Consider the following 13,006-nt stretch of genomic DNA (forward strand, 5'->3'; position numbering starts at 1 on the left):
TTCAAGCTCTGCTCTGAGGCTGCTTCTCAGAGATCTTCTCAGAGAGGGCTTTCCTGACCATTTGCTACAGAATGGCAGCTGCCTCTCTCCACCCACTCCTTATCACTGACCACCCGCTTTACTGTGTTGTATTTGCTCCATGGCCCGTATCACCATCTCACCCATGATCAATGCATGCCTGTGTATTAGTCCTTTTACACACGTCTGATAAAGACACACTCGAGACTGGATAATTTATAAAGGAAAGAGGTTTAATTGACTCATAGTTCCACATGGCTGAGGAGGCCTCACCATCATGGCGGAAGATGAAGAAAGAACAAAGGGACATCTTACATGGTATCTGACAAAGAGAGAATTTGTGCTGGGAAACTCCCTTTTATAAAATCATCCAATCTCGTGAGACTTACTATCACAAGAACAGCAGAAGAAAGACCTGTCCTCACGATTCAATTACCTCCCACTGGGTCCCTCCCACGACATGTGGGAATTATGGGAGCTACAATTCGAGATTTGTGTGGGGACATGGCCAAACGATATCAGCCTATATGTGTTTATTGTTGCTTCCCCCTACTCATGGGGGTCTATTTTGTTCACTGCTGGATTATTGAGGTCAAAAACAGAGCCTGGAACTTTAAAGCCACTCAATGATTATCTGTTGAATATGAATTAGTTCCACTTTCACATATCAATATAGCAAGTATTTGGGTCTATATGTTGCTTTATGTTGGTATGTGCAGACGGCTGTTTGATTCTAACTTCCTAAAGGGCAGTGGTTGAATCTAGTTGTGTAAACAGCGGCTTAGCACAGAGTCACACACAACGTGTGTGTGCATTCAGTTTCCCTTGCCGACAATAGCAGATCTCAAAATGTGGATGAGGAACAGTACAAGTATTCTGTCTATAAAGCTATGGAATTGGTTTTACATTTAACTGTTGGAGAGCGATATCCTTATTTATTTTGCAGCCCATACTAAGAATAACTCACACTCCTTGGCCACCTGCTCTGTGCTGGCAGTCTACGTGTGTTCTCTCTGCCATGATATGGAGTCTCGTCGCAGTTTCATAGTCTGGGAGACGGAGTCTCAGAGAGGTAAAGCAACTTGCTCAAGGTCATGGAGCTAGAAAGTAGCATGGCAGCCAGGGTTCAAATGCAGGCAGCCTGGCTCCAGAGCCCTTGCTATAAGCTCAGTGGTATCCTCTCTACTGATATTTAATCAAAGAAATACAGGCTCTTTTCCAAAAATGTGAAATAATTTATGATGAAAGAAAGAGAAGAAATGATTCAAAGGTAGTCGACTGAAAAGATGAATAGCACATTCGCTTGAACTATATGAGGCAGAAAGAACTAAGAATAAAATAGAAATTATGAAGCACTTTAAGTCTAGTAGACAGGAACAAGTCTCAATTTTTTTAACAGATGAAATAGTCTAAATTTGTTGGAATAAAAAGTTATGGGGGAGGGGAAACGTATGCATATTTTATACACAGAAATCAATTTCTATGTTCTATACTTAAAGGCAATCTGAATTTTGACAAAATATTAGTATAAATGATATAAATATATTGAAACTATCTAGTCCAGACACACAGACACGCACACACAAACAGACAACTGCAAATATGATGGCTGTCTTCCATCAGTTCTAAGTGGGTATGCCTTAGGTTATATTTTTCTGGCAACTTCTAATTTAAGACTTAGTGTAGCCATCAATGTAGGAAGCAGGCGGCTTTCCCTGACTCCACAAGGCTGGGATGTAAGCATTCTGTAAGGACTCTTGCCAGCTGTGGCGCCATCTCTTCATCACGCCTAACACATGGTATTAGAATGCCCTGTTGACTGGGTGTGATGGTTCACACCTGTAATCCCAGCACTTTGGGAGGCCAAGGCTGGTGGATCTCCTGAGGTCAGGGGTTCATGACCAGCCTGGCCAACATGGTGAAAACCCATCTCTACTAAAAATACAAAAATTAGCCTGGTGTGGTGGTGAATGCTTATAATCCTAGCTGCTTGGGAGGCTTGAGGCAGGAGAATCACTTGTACCAGAGGGCAGAGGTTGCAGTGAGCCAATATCGTGCCACTGTACTCCAGCCTGGGCAACAGAGGAGACTCTGTGTCTCTTAAAAAAAAAAAAAAAAAAAAAAGCAAATGCAAATGCTCAGTTTACTGCTGTGGCTTCACGTCTCCATCATGTGTAACACATGATATTAGAATGCCCTGTTTACTTATTTTCTCTCCTGCAGGTTGTGGATTCTTTTTATTTTATTTTATTTTTTTGAGACAGAGTCTCACTCTGTCACCCAGGCTGGCGTGCAGTGGCCTGATCTCCACTAACTGCAGCCTCATTCTTCTAGGCTCAAGAGATCCTCCTGCCTCAGCCTCCCCAGTAGCAGGGACTACAGGGGGGCACCACCATGCCCAGCTAATTTTTGCATTTTTTGTACAGACAAGCTCTGGCTATGTCGCTGATGCTGGTCTTGAACTCCTGAGCTTAACTAATCCTCCCACCTCGGCCTCCCAAAGTGCTCGGATTACAGGCATGAGCCACCACACCCAGCCAGATTCCTTAAAGATAGGATCTATATGCTATTGATATTTGGACCCTCCCACTAACACAAAGCTAGCTATCAATATACTCTTGCGTTCCACTAGGACTGAAAATTTCATTTCTTTAAAAACAAAAATGCTTTATAGCAGTTAGGATGGTAATGTAATTGGAAAGATTGTTGGGAGTTAGAAAAATGAAATCAAGATTGATTTCCTAGAGCAAGAGTTCTTATCTTGGGCCTGTGTAAGTTTACTATATAAGATCTGTAAACACTTCATATATATATATATATATATACACACACACACACATATATATATATGGAGCTAGAAAGTAGCATGGCAGCCAGGGTTCAAATGCAGGCAGCTTGGCTCCAGAGCCCTTGCTATAAGCTCTTGCTATATATATATATATGACAGTTGAAGCTACTTTTTGATATAGCAAGAAGTAATCAGGTCAAAACCTGAAATCACATCTTTATCAGTGCTGCTCACCAGACATTTCTAACAAAAAGAAAGGAGTACAGGTCAATCCTTCTCACACATAAAGTCACATAATAAAGTTTGAATTTTTGAAATAAGGCATGTTGTTTAAAAATGAGGCATGTTAATAAGGATGGTCTATGTTTAAAAGAAAATACATTTTCCAATTATTTGAACATGTATAATTTTTGTTAGCTTAACTTACATTTTTAAAATTTAATTGATTTATGAACTTATAACAAAATTAAATATGTAGCTGGGCATGGTGGTGTACACCTATAATCCCAGGTACGTGAGAGGTTAAGGCTGAGGACTGCGTGTGCCCAGGAGTTCAAGGCTACAGTGTGCTATGATTGCACACCACTGCACTCCAGCCTGGGTGACAGAAAGAGGCCTTGTCTCTAAAAATAAATATATAAATAGAAATATTTAAACATTTTAAAATAATCCCTATTTGCCACTTGAAAATGTGCAAACACTTTTAAATCACTAAGATACATATTACCTTGAATTAAGCCATATAGTGTGTACATATATATACATATATACACTCCTTGTTTTGTATAACTGTCCATATATGAAAGGGGGTGCCACCTGCATGTCAACTCTGGTGTGTGCATTGGAAGAAATGGGGAAAATTGCAGGCAGGAGGAACATAAATAAACTGCAATCCTCACAACCCATGAAATGTACTTAGTATCCCCAAATCAATGGGATAATCACAATATTCTTAGCTGAGGGGAGTTTCCAAAAAGAATGAAGAAAAGATTTATAAAAAAGGCTCAAAAGTTAGCAGCATTTAGACACCTCCTAAAAGATGCTTATAGTCCATACACCTGAGGAAGTATCCATGTTTAATAATTCCTCTGTCTAGAGGCTTAATTTATGCTGACTTTCCAAACAATCTAGGAGACTGTGTAGATGACAGACATCGTTCAAGGAGTTCTGCCATCCATCCACACTAATCATGCCTGTGCCCTTGAAAGTGCGAGGATCCACTTCCATCTCAGATATTCATTAGCCCATGAATATGGACCACACAAACTGTGTTTGCAGCAATCACCTGACCCCTCACTTTATTCCTTCTCCTTCTCCCATCCTCTTTAATTTTTCCTCGACTGCTTTTCTTCTGATCTTATCTCAATCTGGCTCTGACTACTGCCTATGTGACTACACTCCCATCTCAGTTTTTAAACACTTGCTGATCTACAAAGTATTTAAAGCTAAATATCCTACCCTGGATCAGGGAACTCAGTGGAATTCAAGCTCTGCCTTAGTCACTGGAGATTGCTGAGCTAGACCCCACCCAGCCCTCCCTCCTCAGTTCCACCTCACTGCTGGGAGGGTGATATGGTTTGGCTCTGTGTCCCCACCCAAATCTCACTTTGAATGGTAAAAATCCCCATGTGTCAAGGGCAGGACCAGGTGAAGGTAATCAGATCACGGGGGTGGTTTCCTCCATGCTGTTCTTGTGATAATGAGTGAGTCTCATGAGATCTGAGCATCTGACATTTCCCCTGCTTGAACACATTCTCTCCCCTGCCACCCTGGGAAAAGGTGCCTTCTGCCATGATTGCAAGTTTCCTGAGGCCTCCCCAATGCTGTGAGTCAATTAAACTTCTTTCTTTTATAAATTACCTAGTCTTCAGTAAATTGGTACCAGGAGTAGGCTGTCATTGTAAAGACACTTGAAAATATAGAAGTGTCTTTGAAACTAGATAATGGGCAGAGGTTGGAACAGTTTGGAGGGCTCAGAAGAAGACACATAGATGTGTGAAAGTTTGGAACTTCCTAGAGACTTGTTAAATGGCTTTGACCAAAATGCTGATAGTGATATGGACAATGAAGTCCAGGCTGAGGTGGTCTCAGATAGATATGAGGAACTTCTTGGGAACTGGAGCAAAGATGACTCTTGCTATGCTTTAGCAAAGAGACTGGCAGCATTTTGCTCCTGCCCTAGAGATCTGTGGAACTTTGAAACTGAGAGAGATGATTTAGGGTATGTGGCAGAAGAAATTTCTAAGTCACAAACCATTCAAGAGAAAGCAGAGCACAAAAGTTTGAAATATTTGAGGCCTGATAATATGATAGAAAACGAAAACTCATTTTCGGGGGAGAAATTCAAGCTTGCTGCAGAAATCTGCATAAGTAATAAGAAGCCGAATGAATGCTAATCACCAAGACAACGGGGAAAATATCTCCAGGGCATGTCAGAGACCTTCACCTCCCCTCTCTTCACAGGCATGGAGGCCTAGGAGGGAAAAATGGTTTTGTGGGCTTGGCCGAGGGCCTCCTTGCTCTGTGCAGCCTCAGGACATGGTGCCTTGCGCCTCAGATGCGTTGGCTCCAGTCATGGCTAAAAGGGGCCAAGGTACAGCGCAGGCCATTGCTTCAGAGGGTGCAAGCCCCAGGCTTTGGTGGCTTTCATGTTGTGTTGAGCCTGTGGGTGCACAAAAGTCAAGAATTAAGGTTTGAGAATCTCTGCCTAGATTTCATAGGATGGGTGGAAATGCCCTGAATGTCCAGGCAGAGGTTTGTTGCAGGGGTGGAGCCCTCATGGAGAACCTCTGCTAGTGCAGTGCGGAAGAGAAACAAGGGGCTGGAGCCCCCACACAGAGTCCCCACTGGGGCACTGCCTACTGGAGCTGTGAGTAGAGGGTCACCATCCTCCAGAACCCAGAATGGTAGATCCACTGACAGTTTGCACCATGTGCCTGGAAAAGCTGCAGACACTCAACATCAGACTGTGAAGCAGCTGGGAGTGGGGCTGTTCCCTGCAAAGCCATAGGGCAGAGCTGCCCAAGGCCATGGGAGCCCATCTTTTGCATGAGCATGACCCACAAGTGAGACATGGAGTCAAAGGAGATCATTTTGGAACTTTAAGGTTTAATGATTGCCCTGTTGGATTTTAAGCTTGCATGGGGCCTGTAGCCCCCTTGTTTTGGCCAATTTCTCCCACTTGGAATAGGTATATTTACCCACTGACTGTACTCCCATTGCACCTTGGAAGGAACTAACTTGTGTTTGATTTTACAGGCTCATAGGGAGAAGAGACTTGCCTTGTCTCAGATGAGACTTTGGACTTGGACTCTTGGGTTAATGCTGAAATGAGTTAAGACTTTGGGGATTGTTGGGAAAGCATGATTGTGTTTTAAAATGTGAGGACATGAGACTTGGGAGGGGCCAGGGCAGAATGATACAGTTTGGCTCTGTGTCCCCACCCAAATCTCATTTGAATTGTAATAATCCCCAGATGTCAAGGGTGGGACCAGGTAGAGGTAACTGGATCATGGGGGCGGTTCCCTCCACTGCTGCTCTCATGATAGTGAGTTCTCGCGAGATCTGATGGTTTTATAAGTGTCTGACATTTCCCCTGCTTGTACTCATTCTCTCTCCTGCTGCTCTGTGAAGAGGTGCCTTCTGCCATGATTATAAGTTTCCTGAGGCCTCCCCAGCCATGCAGAACCATGAGTCCATTAAACCTCTCTTCTTTATAAATTACTCAGTCTTAGGTATTTCTTCATAGCAGCATGAGAATGGACTAATACAGAGGGGAACTGAGGAGATGGTCTTAAATCCAAGTTCACTAGAGCAGTAGGAAAAGCTAGGGATGAGGATTTTTATCTGCTGACTTACGGAAGCAAATTCTCATCATTGCACATATAAGATCTGGTATCATTTTGAAAAAAAACTGATGTTCTTGGCTTTATTATACTAACACTGTACAAATCACAGGAATAAGGAACAAGAAAGGAATGATTTATGACCCCCTGCACATAGAAGATGTAGTTCTGCCTTTTTTTTCAATGGCCTACGCATTGTGTGAGCAAAGTCAATACCAATAATGAAATGTAGACTGAAAGGCTAAATCAGTTCAATAAAATGCAATAGAAAGACTAGAGGACTGAGTAAATTTGGAAAGGCTAGTGCCTGCAAGATTAGTATTTGGACAACAGGTAATTACAAAAATCAATGTCTGTATATGAAAACATCACAGGCAGCCATCTGTCACAAAGGGAGAACCAATTACTAATAGTTTGGACTTGCAGTTAGAATGAGAGAACAAAATAGATCTGTGTAGAATCCTTATTAGAGTTTACGTGTGTGTGTGTTTGTGTATGTGTGTGTGTATGTGTGTGCATGCAAATATGCATGCCTCCCTATGTGACTGAATGCGAGAAAGAAAGGGAAACTCCGGAAGCTCACTTTGTGTTTTGTTTCAGTCTTTTGTAATTCCCGTGTTCCTCTGGCTAACACTTGCTAACTTCAATCTCATTTTGTCAACTCAGGATCAGGGTGTACACTCAGTCATACATCACTCTTCCCTTCCTTCTCATCCCGGCCTCCCCAGGTCTCCTGGGAACATTATCATGGGTCCTGGCAGTGTTTGCAGCCTTTAGAAGGTAGTATGGAGGGTTGCCATCGATAACATGAACTGCTGCTAGGAGTGCCAGCTGCTGGGGGCCACCCCAAACAATGAGAAGTGATACAAGCAACCTTGAGGGCACCCATAGCAAAATATAAAAAAATAAGCAGAAGCACACATATGTACACACACGCACACACAGACATACACACACAGACACACTAAGACACACACATACACACACAGAGACACAGGGATACACACAGACACAGACACCTGTACACACAGAGACACATGTACACACTGACACATAGACATATACATGAAATAAAACAGTAACTTTAGTGTCTTTACTGTTCCTGGCCAAAACGAAGGAGGATGAATGCACATTTCGCCACTAAGCAGTTTGCACATGTTAAGTCATTTGATTCTTACAAAGACTCTACAGAGAAGGTATCAGCATCTTCATTTTAAAGATTAGAAAAGAAGCCCCAGTATAATCAGGTAGTTCGAGGTGACTGAGCTGGTAAGCAGGAAAGCCAGCCCGGGAAGCTCATCCGTTCGCCATGACTTGTGATGGTCGCCCCTTCATTGGAAGGCCTGTGTTCACTACAGTGCACTAGGGGTCATTCTGATGTAGCCAGAAACAAGTCTACAGTTGCTGTCACTACAGCTCCTGTCAGGTGGCATCGCCACTGAGAGGCCCCAAGGCTGGCCCATGGATCATGTTTACGGAGCCAGTAAACCATGACTTCAGACTTTCCTGGGCCATGAAGCCTGCACTGCCTGGCCGGGTGACTCCCTGTAATACAGTCTGACTCTATCTCTTGATGTTTGACTTCTGACAGCTTTGAAGCCTCACCCTTCCCTCCTCTGCCCCACATCTGAGCAAGCTGATAAAACTCAAGAGCTTCCTTTTCTGGTACCCGCAGGAGTTTCAACCCGTACAAGGCCCAGTCTGCATGTGAGAACCCACTTCCTACAACCATAAAAACTCCATGCCAATTTCCTTTCCAAAAGCTTTCTCAAGCCAGTTTTGGACCTGCCTAGGATCCACTAAGCTTGACCCAGAAAACCTCACTGTGTTAAGTGACACTTTTTTCAGGCCCTCTTGGTGTGTGAGTCATGCCAGCAACCTTGGCATCAGAACAACCAAATTTTGGGTGGCAGTCCATCCCACTTTGGCAGGGCACCAAAACACTCTTGAATCAATTCATGCTAACAATGAAATGAAATACTTTCAAGACCTTTAGAGAAACTCTCAAAGTTACAGTCTTCAAAAAAGAGAAAACTTATGGTCTTCAAAAAAGGACAATATATGATGATGGTATGTGATCCCCCAGTCAGAAATCTGTCCTTAATTTTGCATGGCCATTTTTTTCCTATTAAAAATAGAGAATGACTAAGTTAACATCTGTTTGGGACAGGAGTCACATAACTTTAATGCATTTTTAGGTCAATTTAACTGTGGGTATTTTCTCACATTTAAAATTTTTCTCAGAGGGACAATATTTCTCTGTATCTAAACTTTGGCACTGCTGACATTTCAGGCTGGGTGATTCTCTTTGGAGGGCTGCCCTGCACTTTCTGGGACGTTTTGCAGCCTCCCTGATTTCTGAGTGATACCCACAGTCTCCTCCAGCTAGGACAACCAAAGATGCCTCCAGATGTCAAATGTACCTTGGGACAAAATGACACCTGGTTGAGAACCATTGCTCTATATTCATTCCACAAAGAAACAGCATTTTCCTGATAAGCATGAGCATGGACCATGTTCCCTGCAGTCCCAGGGGAAGAGAGATGGAAAAATATAAAAAGCCATGAGGCTATGTATATCCCAATGCAAGCAAGCAAAATCTATAATAAATTGCAATTATATCTTCAAATCTCTCTTTCCACTCTTAAACGAATTTAGACTCATCCCCAGAATTGCTTACACGCCATAAAGACGACTCGTTATAGTTTACAAAATCTTTTTTAAAAAATTGACTACTCAGTTCCTTATATGCAATGCTTGTCCCTTGTCTCAAAAAGTTAGATTTGGCTGCAGCGACCACTGTGATTTTCCAAAAATACCACACAGCACAATATATGCAATTTATGTATTCCAAAAACACAGAGCATGTTAACAGTTGTTTACATGATGGACATGGACAATAGTCTTCTTAATGGAACGCATATCCACATTTAATCCACTGCTCCTTTGTAAATAGCACCAAACACGTGGTTATAACACAAAACCAAGTTAGTGCCTAGAATCCTTATCCTATCAATGAGTTCTTCAGGAAGGCCAGGTCATAGCTTATACTGACTATAATAATTTTATTGTAATTTGAGGAGATAACAATTGATACTTAGTTTGTCTTTAGGATTTAGGGGCAGAGAAAACTCCCAGAGTCGGAATCAGGAAGAGAAAGACAAATCAAATTCCAAGTATGGCATCTGACAATCCAGCCTCTATTGATAACTAGCATACACTATTGGTCCTCCGCTCCTCGGTATTCAAATACTGAAAGCGAAGAATGCATGAACAGGCCTGCTAATCAATTACATGAAACATGCTATGTTTTAGTCGTAAATATATATCTAAATTTTAAAAGCGTAACTTCAGTTCTCCTAATTCCTTTCCCCGCCAACATTAAGAAGATCTGAGGGCTTATGAATCTGACACCAATCTTTTCAGAATCCAAGGAGCACTTACCTCGGCTTTAATTTTGTTGTCTCCAAAACAGAGGTGTTGCAAGTAGGCTGCCGCGTTAGACTGGACTGAGGGAAACTGGTGCTGCAGCATCTGAATCACTTCCGGCAGTTCCGGGTCTCTCCATCCAAACTCTCTGAACAAAAGGAAAGAACGAGGGAGAATATGAGAGAGAAATCCTACCACACGGCTAACACACGGTTAGCTTATGTATGAAATGTACCTCAGTTTATAAGAAAATATTTCACAGATGACTGTTCTGGTTTTCTTACATGCAGACCCATTTAAGAGGATTTGGAAGAGATTTCCCAGAGTAAACAGTTTTCTTTTTCTTTTATATTTTTTTATTTTTTTTGAGACCAAGTCTCACTCTGTCGCCAGGCTGGAGTGCAGTGATGTGACCTCGGCTCACTGCAAGCTCCACCTCCCGGGTTCACGTCATTCTCCTGCCTCAGCCTCCTGAGTAGCTGAGACTACAGGCGCCCACCACCACGCCCGGCTAACCTTTCATATTTTTAGTAGACACGGGGTTTCACCGTGTTAGCCAGGATAGTCTTGATCTCCTGACCTCGTGATCCGCCCGCCTCGGCCTCCCAAAGTGCTGGGATTACAGGCGTGAGCCATCATGCCTGGCCTAGTAAATAGTTTTCAAGTGCAAACATGTGCATACTACATATGTTGATTATATAGATTATATATACAGATCAGTCTATCAACTGAAGTTATATGTTAATGAAGATTATGAAAAATAATCTAAAATAGCATATGATTTTAATATACACATTTTCATTTGAGCTTAAGCAGATTATTCATTTATTTATTTTTAACTTTTTTAAGAGATGGGGTCTTACTGTGTCACCCAGGCTAGAGTGCAGTGGCATGTTTATAGTTCCCTACAGCCTCAAACTCCCAGGCTCAAGCCATCCTCCCACCTCAGCCTCCCAAATAGCTAGGGTTACAGGCGTGTGTCACCATGTCCATCTTAAATGGATCAGGTATAGAGGTCATATCTATTTTACCATATTGTTTCAATAGTCTGATTCAGGCACAGGATTAAGCTAAATTATCAGACAAGAGAAAATGGAATTGGATGAGTCCAATCCAAAACATTGTGACAGCAGCCAATGTTTGTATCATTATTATTTTTATTACTGTTGTTATTTTCACAATCTCTTCTTTAAAAATAGACAGGGGCCCTATACAATTCTCTGGGGATAAAAATATAATAACATAATGACTTTATAAAAGGAAATTATTTATTTAAAAAGCTAGGCTTATTTGTAGAATGTTAATACATTTTATGCATTGCACATTTTCCTGTCTCCTCCTTTTTACATCTGAGCTACTCCAAAAAGCTGGTTGTCATCTTAAGCAATATGCTCTAAAATATTTAAGTCCATTTTAAAACATTATCTTGATTGTACTGTCATACAAAGAAATATTCTTTTATTAAATCTCTCCACTCAACCAGTTAGACCATGCTGCTAACAGGACCAACTGTATGAATTCTATCCCTGCAGCAGGGAACCAATTTTTAACAGAGAAATAAAATAGCAACCTCTAAGACTACAGGTAAAAACTTGACCCCACAAGCCACCAAAGGGCACTATTTATCCAAAGGACAGGCTAGAAGAGAAATGAGCCAGTTTTGCAACCACCTCTATTCCTCATGAAACAATTCAAAAGCATACATCCTATCGATGCCAGGTCGATGCTGTCATCTGGGAAAAGAAGACATGAAAAATGGGATAGAGAAGGAATAGACAAAGGTTAAAAGTGTTCTCAAAGATTTTAACCTCTTCTCTTTATCTTTCCTTTATCACAACTGGTAGAGGTTGTCAGGCAAACCTCGAAACATGTTGGTGCTTCCTTTACAGCAAGTGAATCCAATATGAAATAGACTACCTCTTGAAGTGGCTTAGTTTTTATTGGAAGGATAAAGCATTTCTATTTAATGTGCATTTAGCATTTTATAAATTTACATACAGCCAGACAGATTATATATATATATACACACACAGACACACATACTCAGAAAGACATACAGTATAATAATATATGTGTCAAGAAACCTACTCAAGTGATTGCTGATAATGAACAAACTATTGAATCCTTCTTGGCTATGTGATCACAGTAGAAAACAGAATTAAAAATGTAAAGCCTGTTTTATTTTAAAAATTTAATTTCTTTTGTTTTGTAATTCTAAACCACGTCTGCAACGCTCAGATAGCACAGTCCTTCTTATAAGAGTAGCCTTCTAGAATTATATTCTTTATGCAAATTAAATCAAAATCTACTAAATATCTGTTAATTAAAATTAGAAGTGTAAAGACACTGGATGGCTAAGATGAATTCAGGTAAAACTATGCTTTCGGAAAGTGATTAATAAATAATTCATTTCAATCTATTTTATTAACCAGTCAGTAATTGCTCTATTAGGTGACGGCTTACATGGCATATGCCAAGTGCACCTTTTGAACAAGAACTCTAGGGAACAGACTTAGGGGCTCTTTGCACACAGGCATGCACCTGTGCACACGTACTTGCACACACCCTCCCCAAACTCAGACAGGATGGATGAACATTCCAAAGACTCATGAGTGCAGAAGGGATCCACGTCCCTCACACTAGGTCAAAAGAAAGGCTGTTGCCAGCTCTGCCCTGTCCCCAACCCCAAAACCTCTGGAATCCCAAGCATCCCTTCCCTCCCCACTTCTGCTCTCCCAGACCTCGTTACTTACCCTCACTCTGCTGATCCGCAAATGTCCTCCCACCTCCCAATCACCACTCTTCCCACCTGAGGCATTTAAACACGCAGACACGCACACGTGATTGTGCCACTTTCCTGCTCCACACCCCACAATGGCTCCCACTATTCTTGAGAGTCTAAGACACTCCCATGACCTTGGAGGCC

General features: G+C 41.7%; 1 protein-coding gene across 7 annotated transcripts in view; it reads right to left on the reverse strand.

The window, feature by feature from the left end:
- CTNND2 (catenin delta 2) overlaps window positions 1-13,006 on the reverse strand; it is a 933,747-nt gene that overhangs the window by 254,988 nt on the left and 665,753 nt on the right. For all 7 annotated transcript variants that reach the window (XM_026455692.1, XM_023218279.1, XM_023218276.2 and 4 more), the window contains one exon: window positions 10,096-10,228. In XM_026455692.1, coding sequence (XP_026311477.1) covers window positions 10,096-10,228 — 133 coding nt within the window. The remainder of the gene's footprint in view (window positions 1-10,095; window positions 10,229-13,006) is intronic.

This window comes from Piliocolobus tephrosceles, chromosome 4 (genome assembly GCF_002776525.5).
Source record: "Piliocolobus tephrosceles isolate RC106 chromosome 4, ASM277652v3, whole genome shotgun sequence".
Classification (NCBI taxonomy): Eukaryota; Metazoa; Chordata; class Mammalia; order Primates; family Cercopithecidae; genus Piliocolobus; species Piliocolobus tephrosceles.